Below are 17,987 nucleotides of genomic sequence, written 5' to 3'. Positions count from 1 at the left end.
AGTTTCATTGGCATTAAGATAAACAGACAATAGGTGTTTTATATGTTGAAAAGGTAATTTACACAGGATAAGAATCATGCCAGATAGAAATAATTTCTTCTCTCCTATAAAGACTAGAAATAATCCTTGATATAAGTCAAAAACTCTGTAACACTTCTGTGAGAATAGTCCAGGTGAAAGAAGATTATTGTGTACAGGGCAAGCTATAATAAAAACTGTCAGTTCTGTCAGCCCTTCTGTCTAAGGTCTATAGAGGATTAAAAGGATATTGAACATCATGTAACAGCTGTCTCCTATGTGAAAGGGATCACTATTGTGGTGAACATAAGCGTACCCATTAAAAAAACTCCGTAAGGCTAGGTGTGGCTGAGCCACAAGTGGTTGGTTTGGCAGATAAACTGATGCTTTCAAGGACTTGAAAGAGCACAGTCTGAGTTCTAAATAGGTAATATCACAGTCTTATCAACTAGTGTGTTTCTTGTGCATCTTTTGCACTACTGAAATAATACAGGATACCATCAAGTTCGGTATAATAAGCAACAAACTGTATTGTGTTCCTATGGTGTTGAGAAAATATTAATTACTATGTAGTGCGAAATGTAATTAGTGTTTCCAGAGAAGTTGCAAATTGACTTTTAGCTACTTTTTTTTTGTGACTCTAAAAGCTCTAAGGCTAAAAGAAAAATATTGTTGTTAACAGTAATAAAAACTTTAACTACACTTAGTTTTTCTGGACAGTTTAATGAATTTTGAATGTTGATTAATACCTCTGAAAACACAGCAATTCATAATGCTTAATATGAAACAAGAAAAAATTAACAATGCTTAGAATGAGTATTGCTGTAAACCTGCAATACTTAAAATTTTTGTATTTGAAATAAAAAAAGAAAGTTCTTTCAGTTCTGAAGTGAATGGGAGGAAGTAGTCTACCCAATATATCCTTTACTCAGAAGGTGCAGGTTGGTTTGTTTGTTTTCTTTTTGTAAGAATGAAGTATGATAAATGGATAGCTATCCAGATTATGGAATGGATTCCTACGTACAGGTAAAGGTGGCCCTCATTCTTTAGTATGGACTTTAATAATTACAGCACCTGCTTTTCCCTAAGCATTCATGTGTTTGGCCAGTGGTGTGGGTATAAAGATAAAGCTGAAAATTAAACTCAAAATAAGTAGTTTTTTCTTCTGAAAATGTAACCTGTACTTTTGTACATCATTAGGTTCAACTTTATTTCCTCTTATATTATTTTAAATAACTAAATTTGAAGACCCAGATTCCCAAATACTTTTTCTTTCATTGTACAAAACAACAATCTTTAGGTCGGTTATGTACTAAGTCCTTCTGGAAGGAGTTTACAAAATCATTTGTTAGAGAGCAGTGGTAACTTCTTAGCCAAACACTTGTTGGGAGCAATTAGGCCATGGAATAGTATAAGATGTGAGGGCCTATTGCAGTACCTAATCTTAATTTCCAATTCTAATACAATATTTCAAAATAGAAATTCAAGCACCCCGTTTGTTGACTTTTCAGTTTAAACACATCTGGTAACACTCAGTGTATTGTATAACACTGTGTAAACTCCATAGTTTTGTACAGGGCTCTTGTAGGATTGTTTTAAACTTCTTAACCCTAGCTGGCTTGTTCACAACAAGCGAAGACAGCTACCATAGAGGATTTATTTAAAAAAGGTTAGAAAGAGGTATGCAAAAGTAAGAGACTTGTTATTTTTTAAAATCAAACCCAAATCCTGAGACCAACTGTCAGCTTTTAAAGCCAGTGGACAAATCAATATATTGAATTTTTAAAGCTAATTGAAACCGATATCTAGCTTGTCGTTCATGGGAATTGCAAAAATGTAGCAATTTAAATACAACCTTTTTGAAGAGGTACAGTAATACTGCCCTAGTCTGGGACAGAATATCAATAAAGAGACCAACCAAAGTTCATTAGGGAGGTGTCACAATAAGAAGGATGAGAAATAACTGAAAAGATGAGGAGGAGACCAGGAGTCTCCGGAGCACATCAGGTACTGTTTCCAATGATAGTTTTCTGTGACAGACAGTACCCAAACTGGTAACTGCTGCTTGAGAATAACTCAAATTCCTGTTGATGGAAAATAGGCTGATCTTGCTGGGATTTATAATACAGAGACAGGAGCTACCTAGGGCTAAAGTCTGACTTCCTCTCTGACTATGTGATCTTAACCTAGTGACACCAATAGTATCAAGAATGAGAATCAAAGCAGCATTTGATGTACCATGGTCCTGGATGAAGCAGAAAGAGAAGATTACTATTTTTAATAGCTCCTTCCAAAACACAGTATGCTGATAAACTGGAAAGAAAACTTTGTCACTTGGAGATGAATGCAAGAAGTGGAAAAGATAGCATTCAAATGAAGAATCAGAGGTTCATTTTGAGTCATAGGTTATAGAGGCTACGGTGGAATAATTGCTGCAGGTAAAAGCGTGTAGATGGGTTTGACGTAAGAGAGCTGTGTGGTACATGAATCTGCACATGCTTGTCAGGAACTGTATGGTTGACATATCCTATTTAAGATCTACCACTAAGGAAGAACAAATAGGCTTTGACACTCACTGGACTTCATGCCTTTATTATACAATCTGAGAGCATTATATTCCTGCACCATGGCAATAATTTTTTGTGAGACATTATCATAACAACTTTTTTTTTTTTTAAGTCAAAGAACTCTGAATGTTGTAGAGCAATATATAACAAATGGATTGTAAAACAAAGCATAAATTTAAAGATGCTGTAAATAAATTGCCCTAGTAAAACTCCAAAGGAGAGGTAGTCTGTGTGGGAGTGGAGGAGCTAGTGAAATGTATTCCATGCAGATTCTGGTGCTGGTGATGTTAAAATAAATATATTTTTAGTAATAATATTGATTTGGTATGAGCTGCATGTAACATAGTTGCTAACAGAAATGTGAGCCATTTATTTGATTTGCTTGTTCACAGATTGAGTCTATGAGGAAACATAAGGTGGTTGAAATTATTTGCATTATATATTAAATTGTTTTGATTTCTGATATGTCAAAAGGATGCTACAACTTTTCTGATTTGGCATATGCTGATATACATGCTTTGTGCTACAATATTCTGTAAGCTGCACTGCTTTTTCTATTTTTAATCAAGTCTAATTTATATAGCAGTCTTATTCTGTAACATTATAAATTGGAGAAATATGATTAAAGTAATGGTATACAAGCCATATAAAATGAAGTGGGTGAAAGGCAGTAGTCTTTGAGGCTATGTTGCAATATGGTAAGTGAAGAATTCTGTGTCCCAGTAAAAAGACAGGAGGAATGTAAGAGCTGGCAGAATATAGTTTCCCATGAACTGACTTGGAGCAGGGTTCTCGCCGTGGGGCGGTGCTCAGAGCACTACCTCTGAGCTGGCTGCAGAGCTCTGCCTGGCTGTGTTCCCACCATTCAGCAAGTGTTTAAGAGGAAATCCCACCAACCTACTTTTCTAGTAGCGTATGCCTGATCACAGACTGAGATAGCACAATCCTGAGTATGCAGAAGAGATGGCACTAGGCAAGGGCAGTTTTAGTGCAGGAGCCTACCAGAAATGGACATTCTGAAGGGCTGGATGGTGGGTAGCAAAAACTCAGAATATGAATTGAAAAGTGATTGGCGCACACTCTCCTGCACCACTGTCGTAAATACCTGTTGGCAGACATGGGGTCATGGGTTTTTTTGTTATCAATATTATCCATTAAAATTGAATTATGCTGAAGAATGCTAGAAAGTTACAGGACAGACAAGTGGAGAAGTTTCAGATGAATGGGGAAAAAAGACTTCAGAAAACAGGAAGACAGCCAAGCAGATGCAAAGGGGAGAGGAGAGTTGCTGCACTGAAGGGGGATTCAGAAATAGATGAGAAAAGAAGAATTATGGTCTTGTAGAGAGCCAGAAGAAGAAAAGAGAAAGATAAGTCATTGATGAATGGAATGATTTGGAGTCTATGTCCATATGATTCACTACCTCTTAAGTGTCTGAAAATAACCTTGTCTGTAAGTGCCATTATTCTGCACTAGGGTAGGAGGTTTTTGTGTCTGAAGACTAACTTTCAACTCTGAGCATTTCTTCCTTTCAATAAAAAACACCTCCCTTACACCTCCTGTAGCTACCAGCAGCAATGTCCTATCTGTCTCTAATCCTGTAGAGTGCCTCTATTTAAAATTTGCTTCCTCTGATTATCTTAACTTGCTGTCAGAGAAGTCGTCCCGTTTTCTGTAGGACTGCAGAAGGCTCACAGGAGTCCCAGGTGATTGAAGAGGCAACAGTGATGATGTGGGAGTCTTTGCTGCTTTCTTCAGATATGAACTAGTATTGCAAATTTGCATGATACTGAATGTGTTGATTCTTGTGGTTCCTGTGCATTGCTAACAGGCTGGGCACTTGTCTTTCCAGTATTGCATGTCCAGGACCACGATAGCTGCTTGTTTGTATAGTCTGTGTTCACTGCCTTTTATACGGTTTCTGATGCCCTTTGTGTTCAGAGACATTTCCTGGGGATTATTATCAGTTTCTCCTATGGTCTAAAATTATATATTTATAGTTGATTCTAGTTTAAGATTATTTTGTCTTCATTGTTGCATTGCACATACTCAACAGAGTTCTCAGTTCTCAGCCTTGCGTGTGAGAGTCCCTTCTTCTACGTCTGGACTTTGAAAGAAAACAAATATTCCTCTAAGTATCGTTTGTCTTTGGTACTCATCAAACCTGTATATCAACTGTTACTGTGTTTTGGTATTTAAACCTGGAAACAAAATCTCCCTATTGCTTTATAATATTTTTCTCCTCTTCTACCCATTGTGAAATGTAATGAACAGGAAGACAAAAAGGCATAGGATTTTTTGTTTAATTGTTAGTTTTGAGTGTTTTGGGTTTTTATAAAGAAAATAATGACAGCAAATCTCTTGGTTTTTTACAGCTGTTAGCAGTAAGTTCTCACCAATGACTTTCCATTGCAGTAGAGGATCTTTATCCTGACATCTTTTTTAAATGAGTGTATATATGTCCAAATCTCTGTTTAGTGTTGTCCTTGACCCTGTGCAGCAAGATCAAACAGAAAGAAGAGAGCCTAAGTACTGCAAGATTAGCCATAAGTGGTTAAAGGATTGAACCTCAAGAGAAAAATTTATGTGATGCTCTTAGTTTCTGTCATTAAAGGCAATGGGCATTCAACTTGGGAATTATAGATTTATTTGAAAATTATAGATTTAATTCTTCCTTACATGTGGCTTTCTTATTCCACTGTTTACCATCCCCAACTCAGGGTTTAGAGAGTGGTGCAAGAGACTTGGAATCAAGAACAGTCTTGTCATCAGAGTTGGGTCTCCTGTGCAAACTGGCCTCTAGTTCATTAGGTGGAATCATCTCTGCCATTGTCTTAAAATTAATTGACCAAACCCTCAGTAAGTATATACAGAACATCATTATGAAACCTGTGTAAAGCTGTTATGTGCGTATCTGGGCTGTTTCTCTGAGTAGTGGATAAAGTTTTAGAAACTTCTACAAATAGTAGAGCTGGAAGCCTTTTTTCCAAATGAATGTTTATGTCCTGCAGAAACTCACATAAATGGATTAGGATCTAATCTGCTTCTAAACCTCTGCCAACAGTAACCACGATAAATGTTATTTGGCCTGTTTTGTGATATATGAAAATTTGATAGGTTTTCAGCAACGATCTGTTGTGGAATATTACTCCAGATTACCTGTTTCATACCCGGCCTTTCAGCATACATTTGATTGCACTTCAGGTAATATTATTGCTAGTTAGATAGACAATCGTTTGCTGCAGTTTTAGGTAATGATATAACTAAATTGCCCTTTTTTGTTTAGAAGCAAAAATGTTTAAAGAGCTGGTCTAGACCTAGAAATGAGACTATCTCTTGGTCAGATATTTTAACTTTAAAATAAAATACTGGGTAATATTTCAACAATTGAACAATGAAAACTAAAAATTGAAAATTAGTCAGCTATGGCTTCCTTTTCTCTTTTTCTTCTGTATGCAAGAGTAGGGCACTAGTTTTTGGTATCCTTTTGTCCTAAGGGAAAGATTTTGGTACAGAAATGTCTTACTTTTTTATCCTTTCTTTTCCTCATTTGCTTTCTATTCCTTTTTATGCTTAGACATACCTCACGGTTTCTTGCATGTTTTCTCCCAATGGGTAGTATGTGTTCCAGAAATTTACAACTTTTTTATTTGTCTATTCAATTTTTCTTTTTTATTACATTGAAAAAAAAATGACTACTTTTGAAGTGCCCTTTCCTTTTATTGTCCTCAGATGTTTGTAATCTACTGCTCTCTGTGTTATGTGTTTTGGGTTTTTGTTATTGTTTTTATTAATTAGTACCCATGCTATTGGAGGCCGATTGAATGAGTTTTTATGTGTACGTGCACGGTTTTAGGTGCTTATTTTGCACTGACAAAATTGATAGGTACAAACCTGATAGCTGATAATGTTGGGCTACTGCATAAGTATCCTTCACATGCATTATTTTGTGCCTGAAAGAGATTCACGAGCACGCACACCTTAAACAATAAATAACTTTAGTGTTGCAACGTTTAGAAATAAGAAGTTAAAGATTTTAAGTTCACTGGGGATACATATGTATAATTTAACACTATTCAGTAAGAGATGTAAATTTTGAGCTTAGATGTGTGGGAAACATGAATTTCTGTCATTATATACTCACAGGCATGTCTATAAAGCTATGCCAAATGATATTTGCATAAATATTTATATAAATATGCTATACTTGCATAGCATTTGTAGGGGTTTTATGTCTAACTTAATTTACCATTTCACAATGAGACTGAGTTGAATCAACAGCTAAGTGCTTCCAAAATGGTAAATATCATTCCTTTTCTTTGAGTTCCTCAAGTTGGGTTTTAGTGGTGCAATGACTATGGTGTTGCCTTTTACACGGAAAGTAATATGCATATGAAGTGAATATGGTATCTTTTAAGATTCAACATTGCCTATATCTTTTTAAAGGAGATGCTGTTCCATGAAAAAATAGGGGAAATATTGATAAAAGGTGTCTTCTGATAGTTGGAAGGATTTTTCCTGCATTTTTACTAAGAAATGCTGAGATACATACTCTGAGATTAGCATAGGTCTGGCTTTGCCTAATGGTCTATATTTTTGTGCAGTCCAGAATAGTATAACACTTAAAAACATGGCGGTTTCATTTTGGTGGGTTGTTTTTTGTTTGTTTGTTTGTTTGTTTTAATAGTGAGCATGTAGCTCTTAATTTAAATTTAGTAGGGTCTAGAAGGTGAATTAGAAATTTAGATCAAATTTCTCTAGTTTGTTGTTTACATTATTTTGAACTAAAAACATAGTAATGCAATAACCTTGTAAAATGAAAGGTGGGGTTTCATAGGGTGGGAGGACAGTTAACAGAAAAAGGAAAGAAGTGTAATACTGTTTCTTCATATGGGGACATGCATGTGGAATTGAAGTTCATGGTAATTGTCAGTGTATTCCCTTAAGCAGGGTATTTTGGCTGTGATTTCTGAAAGGATCAATCACTTGCAGCAATTTATGTAATAACTTTCTGGTGGGTGATTCTATTATTTTATTTATGCTTTTTGCCTGGTTCACCAGAATGCAATACCTTTGCTCCTTGGTACAGTAAATGCACTCTGTAATATCTATTATGGTATGGTCAAAGAATAATTTATTGTCAGATAGAAAAATAGGTCAACACTAATGTCACTTGATGATCAACCCCCCCAAGTTTAATAAAACACCTCACCAGCATGCATTCTGCACAGTGCTTGATGTTTTATTAGGACTACAGTACCTTACAGTACCTAGCTATAGCGGGAGTGTAATTACTGAGCTGTCAGGGTGATAAGTGGGATTAATGGCAGCCTGGTGCACTTTAGTCTGCAGAGTGCTCAGAGAATCGGAAGATGGTATTATTATAAGAGAAAGTCTGGACTGGCATATTCATGGCACCCTCCCCTCCTCCTCAAAGCTCACATTCAAGTTTGCACTACCCGCCCCTCCCAGTAGCTGACATTTTCAACAGCTGTTATTTCTGTACTAGCTCAAAAATCAAAAGAGAAATAATTTGGTAAAGATGCTTGCTAGCCGCAATGGGTAATCTGTACACTGCTTATACTGCTAGGTGCCATTCTAGTCAGTTTTGACATGAGATTGTTCTATATATAATCCACAGAAATGTATTTTATGTTAAGTGCAATTCTTTTGGTCTTGGATACAGGACTGTTGTGTTTTAAAGGAAACCACATTCAGGAAAGTGAAGAGCAAAAAGTCATAATGGAATTGTTGTCTTTTTTTTAAATGCGTGATTTTCCACTTCTGTTATCTCCTTACTGCCTACACAGGCAAAATGATCATCCGAGCATAGTGGTGTGTTTTGTCTAGTGTATCTCCTTTTCTGGCTTCTAGTACTAAAACTTTGCTGTGTTTCAGTCTGCTTAGAATGCTAAGAGCATTCTCTTGATGCGGTGCTCTGGCCACATCAACCCTCTGAGGTCCCCACTGGCCTGCCTTGGCTTGTTAAGGCATTTCTAATGTGTGCCTGTCAGTGGGTAGTGCTGGGCAGCGGTATATTTAACTGCCACAGCTAAACCTGCTGGTGCTTTTCTGGCAGAGCCCTCTGACATCCTGACTAGTTGAACTAGTAACCCACTATGGTGTTGAACCTGGATTTGGCTTTATCAGATTTCCCAGCTTTTGCAGCCTGTGAGACCTGTTTTCCTTTAAATATTTCCTCTGAGACCTTTCCCCTATGACTAGTTCTGTGAGAAAATCCAAACAGCCACTACCACTTGTGCCTTCAAATTTGCTGGTGCCATGGTGTCGGCAATACCCAGCTAGATGATAATGAATAGGAAGATGAAAGACTAATTAACTTTTACTTAAATGACTTTGCCTTCTCTCTTATTCCTCCCTTACTTGAAAAAACAAGCGAAAAAAAAAGAAAACAAAAGCAATGCGTGTGATTGACAAAGGCCAGGTTTTTGCTAGGTATTTCAGGCATTTAATTCCTTTTAATGTGTTCTTCATTTTTTTTGTGTGTAGTCCATAGGCTTCTTGCAGTCTTTCTGTGTTTGAAAATATTCTGCCCCAGCCAGTTCTAGTGTTATCTATCACTAAATAACAATAATTAAGGTGGACTTGCGGAATCTATGTAAGTAGTTGTGCTCAGATAATATGCAAAAAGCAAATTTTATTTAATTTTCCATAGATTGTTAAAACCACAATTTACATAAATTCTGTATGTTAGTAAAACAATATCGAAAGACCATCTGGAATAACTTCATGAATTCTGAGATAATTAGTAGTGTGGCATTTGACCTGTGATAATCTTTTATATGTAAAACCAAAAGTGTGTACAAATACCTTCATGTTTAATAGAGAACCATTTTACTCTTCAGCTGACTTACTTTTTTTTTTTGTTAGGTTTGCTTACTGCAATTTGCATAGACTACCCTGAGGGCTTAATCCTTAGATGGGACTTGTGCAAGCAACCATGGATGACTATGCAGGAACAGACAATAAATCTTTGTTACTTAGTACGTTTTAATACACAGTTAGGTTTTGTTATTAGGGATGTCAAGAAGAGGGTCTTGGGGATTTCAGTTGGGAGTATGCATAAGACTACTGAATTGTTTTCAGAGGTCACAGACATATCACAGGGAACTTATAGAAAAGTGACTTGAAAATTTGTCAGCCGTTCTTATTCTTTGGCACATACAGTACAAAGTAATTCCTTCCTCTGTGGAAATACTGTTGCTGTCATATGGCATTCCTCGGGAGTCAGTGTTGGGACCAGCGCTGTTTAACATCTTTGTCGGCAACATGGACAGTGGGATTGAGCGCACCCTCTGCGAGTTTGCCAACGACACCAAGCTGTGTGGTGTGGTCAACATGCTGGAGGGAAGGGATGGCATCCAGAGGGACCTGGACAGGCTGGAGAGGTGGGCCCGGGCAAACCTCATGAAGTTCAACAAGGCCAGGTGCAAGGTCCTGCACATGGGTCGGGGCAATCCCAAGCACAAATACAGGCTGGACGAAGAGTGGATTGAGAGCAGCCCTGAGGAGAAGGACTTGGGAGTAGTAGTGGATGGAAAACTGACTATGAGCTCACAGCCCAGAAACCCAACTGCATCCTGGGCTGCATCAAGAGAAATGTGGCCAGCAGGTCGAGGGAGGGGATTCTCCCCCTCTACTCTGCTCTCATGAGACCCCACCTGGAGTCCTGTGTCCAGCTCTGGGGCCCTCAAAATCAGAAGGGCATGGAGCTGCTTGAGTGGCTCCAGAGGAGGCCACGAAGATGATCAGGGGACTGGAGCACCTCCCCTATGAGGGCAGGCTGAGAGAGTTGGGGGTGTTCAGCCTGGAGAAGAGAAGGCTCTGGGGAGACCTTATAGCAGCCTTCCAGTACTTAAAAGGGGCTACAGGAAAGATGGGGAGGGGCTCTTTATCAGGGAGTGGAGGGATAGGATGAGGGGCAATGGTTCTAAACTGAAAGAGGGGAGATTTAGATTAGGTATAAAGAAGAAATTCTCTACTGTGAGAGTGGTGAGACACTGGAACAGGTTGCCCAGAGAAGCTGTGGCTGCCCCCTCCCTGGGAGTGTTCAAGGCCAGGTTGGACGGGGCTTTGAGCAACCTGGTCTAGTGGAAGGTGTCCCTGCCCATGGTGATCTTTAAGGTCCTTTCCAACCCATACCATTCTATGATCCTATGTCTGATTGTCCAATATCCAGAATTTAATCCACAGTGACACTTCCAGAATTTCATTAATAAATTCAGATTCACAGCACAGATGTTTTTCAGATAAAAAAAATGAAGTGGTCAGGAGTTTAGCAATCTTGGATTCCAGGGAAAAAATTACCGCTGTGTAATTAGATGTTTCCTAATAGTTAGACATATGTAGTCCCTATGTTTGTAACTGCACCCTACTGCCTTCCTTTGTAAAACGGAGTCAACAGAATGTAACCAATAAGTATTGAATGGAAGTCAATAATAATCATGTAGTGCTTTGAGTTTTTAAATAGAAATTTTATGAAAATGCTCTGTATTACTCCTTTGTGGCTTATCTTCTACTATGCTAACTTGAAAACCTTATGCTATTGGCAACATTTGTATTCCATGTCTCCTTGACACATTTTCTTTTATTCCTGTAGATGCTTAAAGTGCGCAGATGCCCCCTGTCAGAAGAGTTGCCCAACTAATTTGGACATCAAGTCATTCATCACAAGTATTGCAAACAAGGTAAAATTGGGCTCGCAGTAGTACATGGAAGCAGATAACAGCAGTTACTTGCTGTTCTGTTAGTGAGATTGCATTTCAAGGTTTATCTTTGTAAAGTCTTAAAAAAAAAATAATAGTGTTTACAACAGATGCTTTAAAGTTCAACAGTCAGCTAATTTTTAATTAGTTTTGCTGCTGTTCTGTGCCCGTACAGATAGTGTATAGTGCAAATCTATTTCTTCATGTCACTTTTTCTATAAAGTTTTTGGTTTTGATGGTTTTCAAATACAATGATACTCAAAAAACTGAGCATTACACTGTAATTATTTAACTTTGCTGTTACCTGAGATATTACAGTTATAAATCTTTTCTTTCATTAAAGGTTTTCTTTTTTAAAGAAGGGATTATAGTTTAAATTTTCTTTGGGCACAAATTTCTCATGAAGGTGGTCATCTCAAGGAATATTTTCTTGTAGTTTATAGTAAGAGGCTCTGGTTAATGGAAATGTAGTCAGTCACTTAGACTATTAATAAAATAGTACAAGAATAAATTGAACCCCCTCTTTGGAGGTACTGTACCTTTTCCTTTCTTAATAGGCTATTATACTATAATCATAATGAAATCTTAAAAATGTTATTCTAACTTGGGGTTTACAAATTACTTAGTCAGAAATAGAAATAAATAAAGATGACTGTGAAGTTGATGTGACAAGATTAATTAGGCTGTCTGGGATAGCATAAAGATGACTGGATATTGATTGCCCCATACCTTTTAAAACTTACTTCCCATCTGTGGAATCATTAGCTGCCATGTGATTTATTTGTCTGTATGAGCCCAACTAGACTGATAATCTACTGGGCGTGCTACAAAGATTCTCTGGCTGCATTTTATGCTCTAACATGTCTCACTGTTAGATGCAGCTGAAAGGGACAACACAGGTAAAGCTGGAGTGAAGTGGGCAACAGCAGCACCGCTGTGTACGAGTTAACAGCCACTTTTACTGCACTGTATGTTGTACGGAGAAGACACCGGTAAATTCTGCACCTTAACAAGGAACATTAAGATAAGAGGAGATATTAAAATACATCTATCAATCCTAACATAACTATGTGTTGATGTGGTTTACAGTTACTGGCATTGTGCCCAGCATCTGCATATAGACAGTTTTCTTATATAATCTGTATGCTGTCGCCGCAGCGTTTATTTTCATGAATGTAGGCATCTGTTTGCAACCATAGTATAGTATGTGGCATATTGCTGCTTATTATTTCTTCCAGGCATCGTGAAGCAGGCAAACTGAACAGAGAAGGTACAAGGCACTAATGAAACTGCTAGTCCCCGTCTCATCATTGTGCTGTAGTTTGTTTAGGAAACCTAAAGCAAATTTTAGGAAAGTATTTTATGAGGATGGTCTTTTCTTATTAAGGAATAGTTATGCTACTGCTTTGGGTGGGATAGAGTGATGTGTTCTTGAGGAAAGAAAAAGGGCTTGGTTACCAAAACATAAAAGATGGGAATAAGGAACCAGGGAAGGTGGATTGAAGACTGCAACAGAAGATGTCAGAAGAAGAACTAACACTAGCAGCATCCTGGAACAGTAAATTTGGTGGGTTTTTAGACTCAGCCTCAGAAATACCATGCCCCTTTGTGCCTTGGCAGAAAGGGTAAGTCATTTTAACAGCTGCTTCATTCTGAATTCTGTGAATCCATTACAGAGCAGAGAAAATCAAGGTGGGGTGACTGCAGAGCTTTGAGAGTTGCATTTTGGCAAAAGTATACTAGAATAATATTAGGAAACTGCCTCAAAGGTGTGAAGTCTTTGCCCTGCTGAAGCCAATGGGTACACTCCTACAAGTTTTAATAGGGCCAGATTTAACCTGTCAGATGGTCAGTGAGGTGGATCAACCCTATAGACTTTGGACTGTTTGATGATAACTCTTTTTAATTATCTTGGAAGCTGCAGATGCTAGGTTAGATGCTGGTTTTGCCCTAAGCAAGTCACCTGATCCCTTGCTTTTATCAGGAAATCCTGCTTTAGAAAAGAAGTGCAGCATACTGCTATTCTCTCAGGAGAATTAATGTGCTTTAGTGAAAAATCTAAGTATCTTAGATAACTGAAATGTACTTACAGCCTTTCTTTTTGGACCTTATCCCTATGTATCAATATCTTCTGTATCCACTCTGAAACTAGTTTTTATAAAGGGTATACAATGATTTTGGTAACTGCTTTTACCTCATGTTGATGCCTGATAATTGCATAGACAGTGGGAAACATTCCCACACAGGATAAAAAGTCAGGTAGGTGTTTTTGCTAGCCAAGATGTTAGGATGGGAAATTGCATGCCTAAAATCAGCACTGCTTCTGTGAAATCCAGTTCCAAGTGTGAGTTTATATACAGTTTTATCCTTTGCTTTCTCTCCTTAACCTATTGGAAGAAATCTAATATAGCATGGTTGTGGAAGCATTTCTCTGCAACAACTCTAATCCTGACCTTAAAAACAAATAAGCAAACAGAAAACCAAACTGAACCAAACAAACAAACCCAAAAAACTAGAATTGAGAAAAACCTGCAACCAGATACGGTTAGCAAATAGCCAAAGTCATGGGCTGAGAAACAAGTCTCAGAAGTCCTGCATATTTGTGGCCTCCATGTCAATGGCTGTGCCTCCTGTAATTCGTGTACCAAGCAACTTCTCAGGGACATAAACAGTGCATAGAGGGTACCCGACCTTGACTTGATGGCTGCAGTCTGCTAGGCTGAATTTTCCTTTTGATGAATTAGTTTCTGGTGCCTTTGCTAGAAAATATTTATTTTATAACAAATTCTGTTCTTCAGAAGAAGTAACAGTAAATTCTTCTGGTTTCCTTTATCAATAAGATTTTTTTTTTCTAGGTATAGGTATGTACTACTGCTTTTACACTACTGCACTTTGAAAATCCTTGCTTTCTGCCAAGCAATCAAGAGATATAAGGTGGAAGTTGAGAGAGGGATACCGAAAGTTGAAATGATTCACCTGAAATCATGACCCTGGCACAGTCTGTGTGAGAGCCCACTACCATGGCTGCTCTTGCAGTGGGCTCTCGCCTCTTTCATTCTGCTGCTATGGTGGTTGGAGTACCTGCACTATATGCTTTTAGAGCAGATAGAAAACGAGAACAGTGTGCTTTTGAAAACCACACTAGAACTTCTAACTTACATTTTTGAAAGTTTTTAATGGAACCAGGAAGTAATTTTTCGCTTTGTTATGCATTTTCCTAAACTTTTATTGAAATAATCATTTTGATATCATTCAGCAATCTGCCTCTGGAATATTTTTGCATTATTGTCATAAAAGTATTTGCTTCACATGATCAAGGATACTTTACATGTCATTGGAAATACTTTTCAAAATGATAAATCTTTTTTGCTCTTTTCACCTTGTAAATAAACTTGCTTTTTTAACCCAAAAGCTGATAAATATATCTGGTAGCTTCTAGACAAAATAAATAGGTGAAACATAGAGCATTCAGGTATTTGAGGTCAATAAATCCAGGAAACTGGGGTATGCTTTCTAGGCTTATTGAAGTCCCTGTCCTGCTTCTGAATCTTTCTTCATCACTCACTTGAGAAACTCCCTTCAGCATGTTACCCTTCCTCTTGTTTAGAGGAGATTCAGTTCAATAAATTCCATGTCCTCATCCCTGTGTAAGCAGTAAGCAGTATTGCACACAGGTATTTATTTAAACATGATCCATTATTAATATAGAGTATTTAGACAGCAGCATACTGAAAATGAATTACTTTGTCAGGTATTTAAGAGCTCTATTGTATGTAGTTTGTTTTGTTGGAAAACTGCTATAGCAATCATAAAAGGTCAGGGATTCTTGTTCTCTTAAGCCTGAGGCTTTTCAGATATTTACAGGCCATGTACAATGTAGCTGTTCTGGCTGTTCTGCCATTAGACCTGAGCTCAGGAGTGGAAGAGGGACAGGGGAGGAGGGGTTGTTTCTGGGTTGAGAGGGTAATTGAATTGCCAGACTCAATGAGCCTTGAGCCTCTTTGAGAAAAAGGATGTCACTTACGCTGTATTGTGTTAGCTGCTGTGACTCAGTAGAGTTTAGGCCACAACTTCCATTCTCTTTTTCCATACAAACTGGATTACAACTCCACTTTATAAAGGTACAATCTATTCTATTGTGTCTTCACAGTCTGTTTCTCAGTTCATACAGACCGCTCGCAATTGTGTCTCTTGGAGACCAGACTTCAAATTCACCATGCACACATTACTACTTTTGTTTCTAAACATCAGAAGATGGCAAACAAGTATTCTGACTTCCAGCTCTCATCTCTTTAAATACAGCCTTCACATTGCAAAGTGTATATTCTATGTTTTATAATACACAAGTGCCATTTTAGTTATTTTTCTTTAAAAAGAAAACACTAACAAAAAAAAGTGTTCAGCTGCTGCAGTAGAAAGCTTTGCCTCCCTACCACTGAACAAGTACCAAGAATGATTTTAGGATTTTATGTCCTTCTTTCCCTGTCTTGGTATGTCAAAACAAGGAGGACTTGGTAAAATGGAGCTCCAGCATCCATCATCCTTTAGGGCTCTCACAAGCAAATATTGTGCATCAGCAGAAAATCCTACAGCTTCCCAGAAGCAACTCAGCCTGAACACTTGCAGCCTGTCCAGCTTTCTTCCTGTTAAGCAGACGTGTGTGCCAGAGGAAGCTGCCTGTTAGAAAGCAACATGCTCTACCTTTGTACTGTTCAGTGAGACAGTCTTGGAGCTTTTTGTTATCAGACACCTTTATGGTTGAGTAGTTGCATTGAAAAACAACCATTGGTGCAGTTTAGGCATAGGGATATTAAGTTGTGTTACATGGCACAAGCATAAGGAGTGAATGACTCAGTGTTTATAGTCTGAGTCTATAATGAAGAATTAAGGGTTCAGAAGTAACCTTTGTGTTATCGGTACTCAAAAATCAGCCTTTGTCACTGTAGCCCTCTCTTACTAGCTCTCACATTTGTATCTCAAGTCTTGCAGTATTACAGTGATTCCTGACATCGATTCAGCAGTTTTCTTCTGACCATCTTCTCCCATATCCCTTAATAATAAACTGGTCTGAGCTGACATGTCAACCATTTTCTAACAGATTTTGTAGGTGGATGTAAGCTTTCTGGTGGCCAGCACTTTAAAAAAACAGAAAACCACCAGAAAACCAAAAAAAACCCCAACACCAACAAAGCCACACTGCCCTCTTGATAAAAGGTTGTCCCTGGACTGTGTGGTATGCTGGTAGGGAAATGGGGGAGAGAGAAATGAATGCCAAGAACAGTACAGAGAATGCTGTGGAACATAAGTGTAAGTTTTAGAGTTTCGGAGGAATGTTTAGGTTTAAATGAAACTGAAGGAAATGTGTGTGGGTTTTTCAAGAGAGAAATTCAGTTATCCAAGGGAGAAGTGGGAGAGGGAACAAACTGGAAGATAGAGGTGGATACCAAGGGATAAGGGTGAATCTGAAGTTGGGGAGGTTGAGGGAGTAAAGGAAAAAATGTTTGTGATAATATACTAGAAATGAGAAAGAAGGAAAAGGGGTAGACAAAGGAAGGCAAGAGACAAAAAGCTGTGGAATCATTAAGAGAAAATGAAATGAAGGAAAGATTGTAAGGGAGAAAGGGTGGTGAGAGACATAGGATTATGACAGGTGAGAGAAACAGAATGATGGTTTTTCTGTGCCAGAGGAACTGAGTAAATTAACAAAGGACATCTATATGCCATTGCAAAGACTGTAGAAAATCATGAGTCACAGTTCATATGTAAAATATTGTAAGTGGGATACTGTTAATACAATGAAGGATTGTGGAAGTCAGAAAGCTGCTAGATGATTGGTAATAATTATATACAGATATGCATCACAATTAATCTTTAAGTACTACTTTGGGGCTCCAGGTTTTTGAAAGTGCTGTTTTATTCAGCTTTCTCTGTTAATCTTTGTATATTTCAGGTCACTAAATACAAAAAAACATTCAAAAGAAAAAGTAGTAATGGTGTTAAATTGATGCACTTGAAACAGTGACTTTTCTTGAGATGTCTGTTTGTACTTAGTGTAATGGAATGGCTGACAGCTGGTTTCAGTTGCCATAGTGTAATTATGTAGAATAGACTTTTGCGATGACACTATGTCAATTAAGGAATCTCTCACATTCTAGACTACAAAGGACAAAATGACAGTACAAGATATTTCTTCCGTTCTTTTTCATAAAAAGATAGTGACACTGTGTGAAATTACAGTCCTGTTATGATGACACAAGTCAAATGATGTGAAAGATTTCTGGATTGATTAAAAATCATCAGCATTATAATATAGAATATGTATGATTTGATAAGTTACTGTTATGTTTTGTTCATTCTTCTTTGGAAGATATTTGGGGGGGCTGACAGACTGGGGGTGTTTCTTGTTATATTTGAACTGGTGTGTGTCAATGTGAAAAATGCTACTTATATAACAATGTACTTTAAATAGTGTATGTGTATGTGAAAATATTTTAATCCCATACATCTTGAGTAAATTTTAAAGCCATTGCAGAACATAGGAAGTGGTGATATTTTCCCATATTTTTTGCTGTGTCTCCCTTCTTTTAAACTAAACCCAGATGAAAAGGAAATTACCATTTTTTTCTACTTTTCTTTTAAAGTATTCACTCTGTCCCAAAATCCTGATGAAGTCAGT

At 37.6% G+C, this 17,987-nt stretch overlaps 1 protein-coding gene across 4 annotated transcripts in view; it reads left to right on the top strand.

Moving 5' to 3' along the window:
* DPYD (dihydropyrimidine dehydrogenase) overlaps positions 1-17,987 on the top strand; it is a 367,570-nt gene that overhangs the window by 90,827 nt on the left and 258,756 nt on the right. For all 4 annotated transcript variants that reach the window (XR_012624149.1, XM_074832563.1, XM_074832565.1 and 1 more), the window contains one exon: positions 11,206-11,293. Coding sequence is in view for 3 of the 4 variants with exons in the window: in XM_074832563.1 (XP_074688664.1) it covers positions 11,206-11,293 (88 nt within the window). In the remaining variant the exon portion in view is untranslated. The remainder of the gene's footprint in view (positions 1-11,205; positions 11,294-17,987) is intronic.

The sequence above is a fragment of the Strix aluco genome, chromosome 8 (assembly GCF_031877795.1).
Source record: "Strix aluco isolate bStrAlu1 chromosome 8, bStrAlu1.hap1, whole genome shotgun sequence".
NCBI classification, from domain to species: domain Eukaryota; kingdom Metazoa; phylum Chordata; class Aves; order Strigiformes; family Strigidae; genus Strix; species Strix aluco.
The sequence above is the reverse complement of the archived record's forward strand: the minus strand, read 5'-3'. Positions and strand labels throughout refer to the sequence as shown.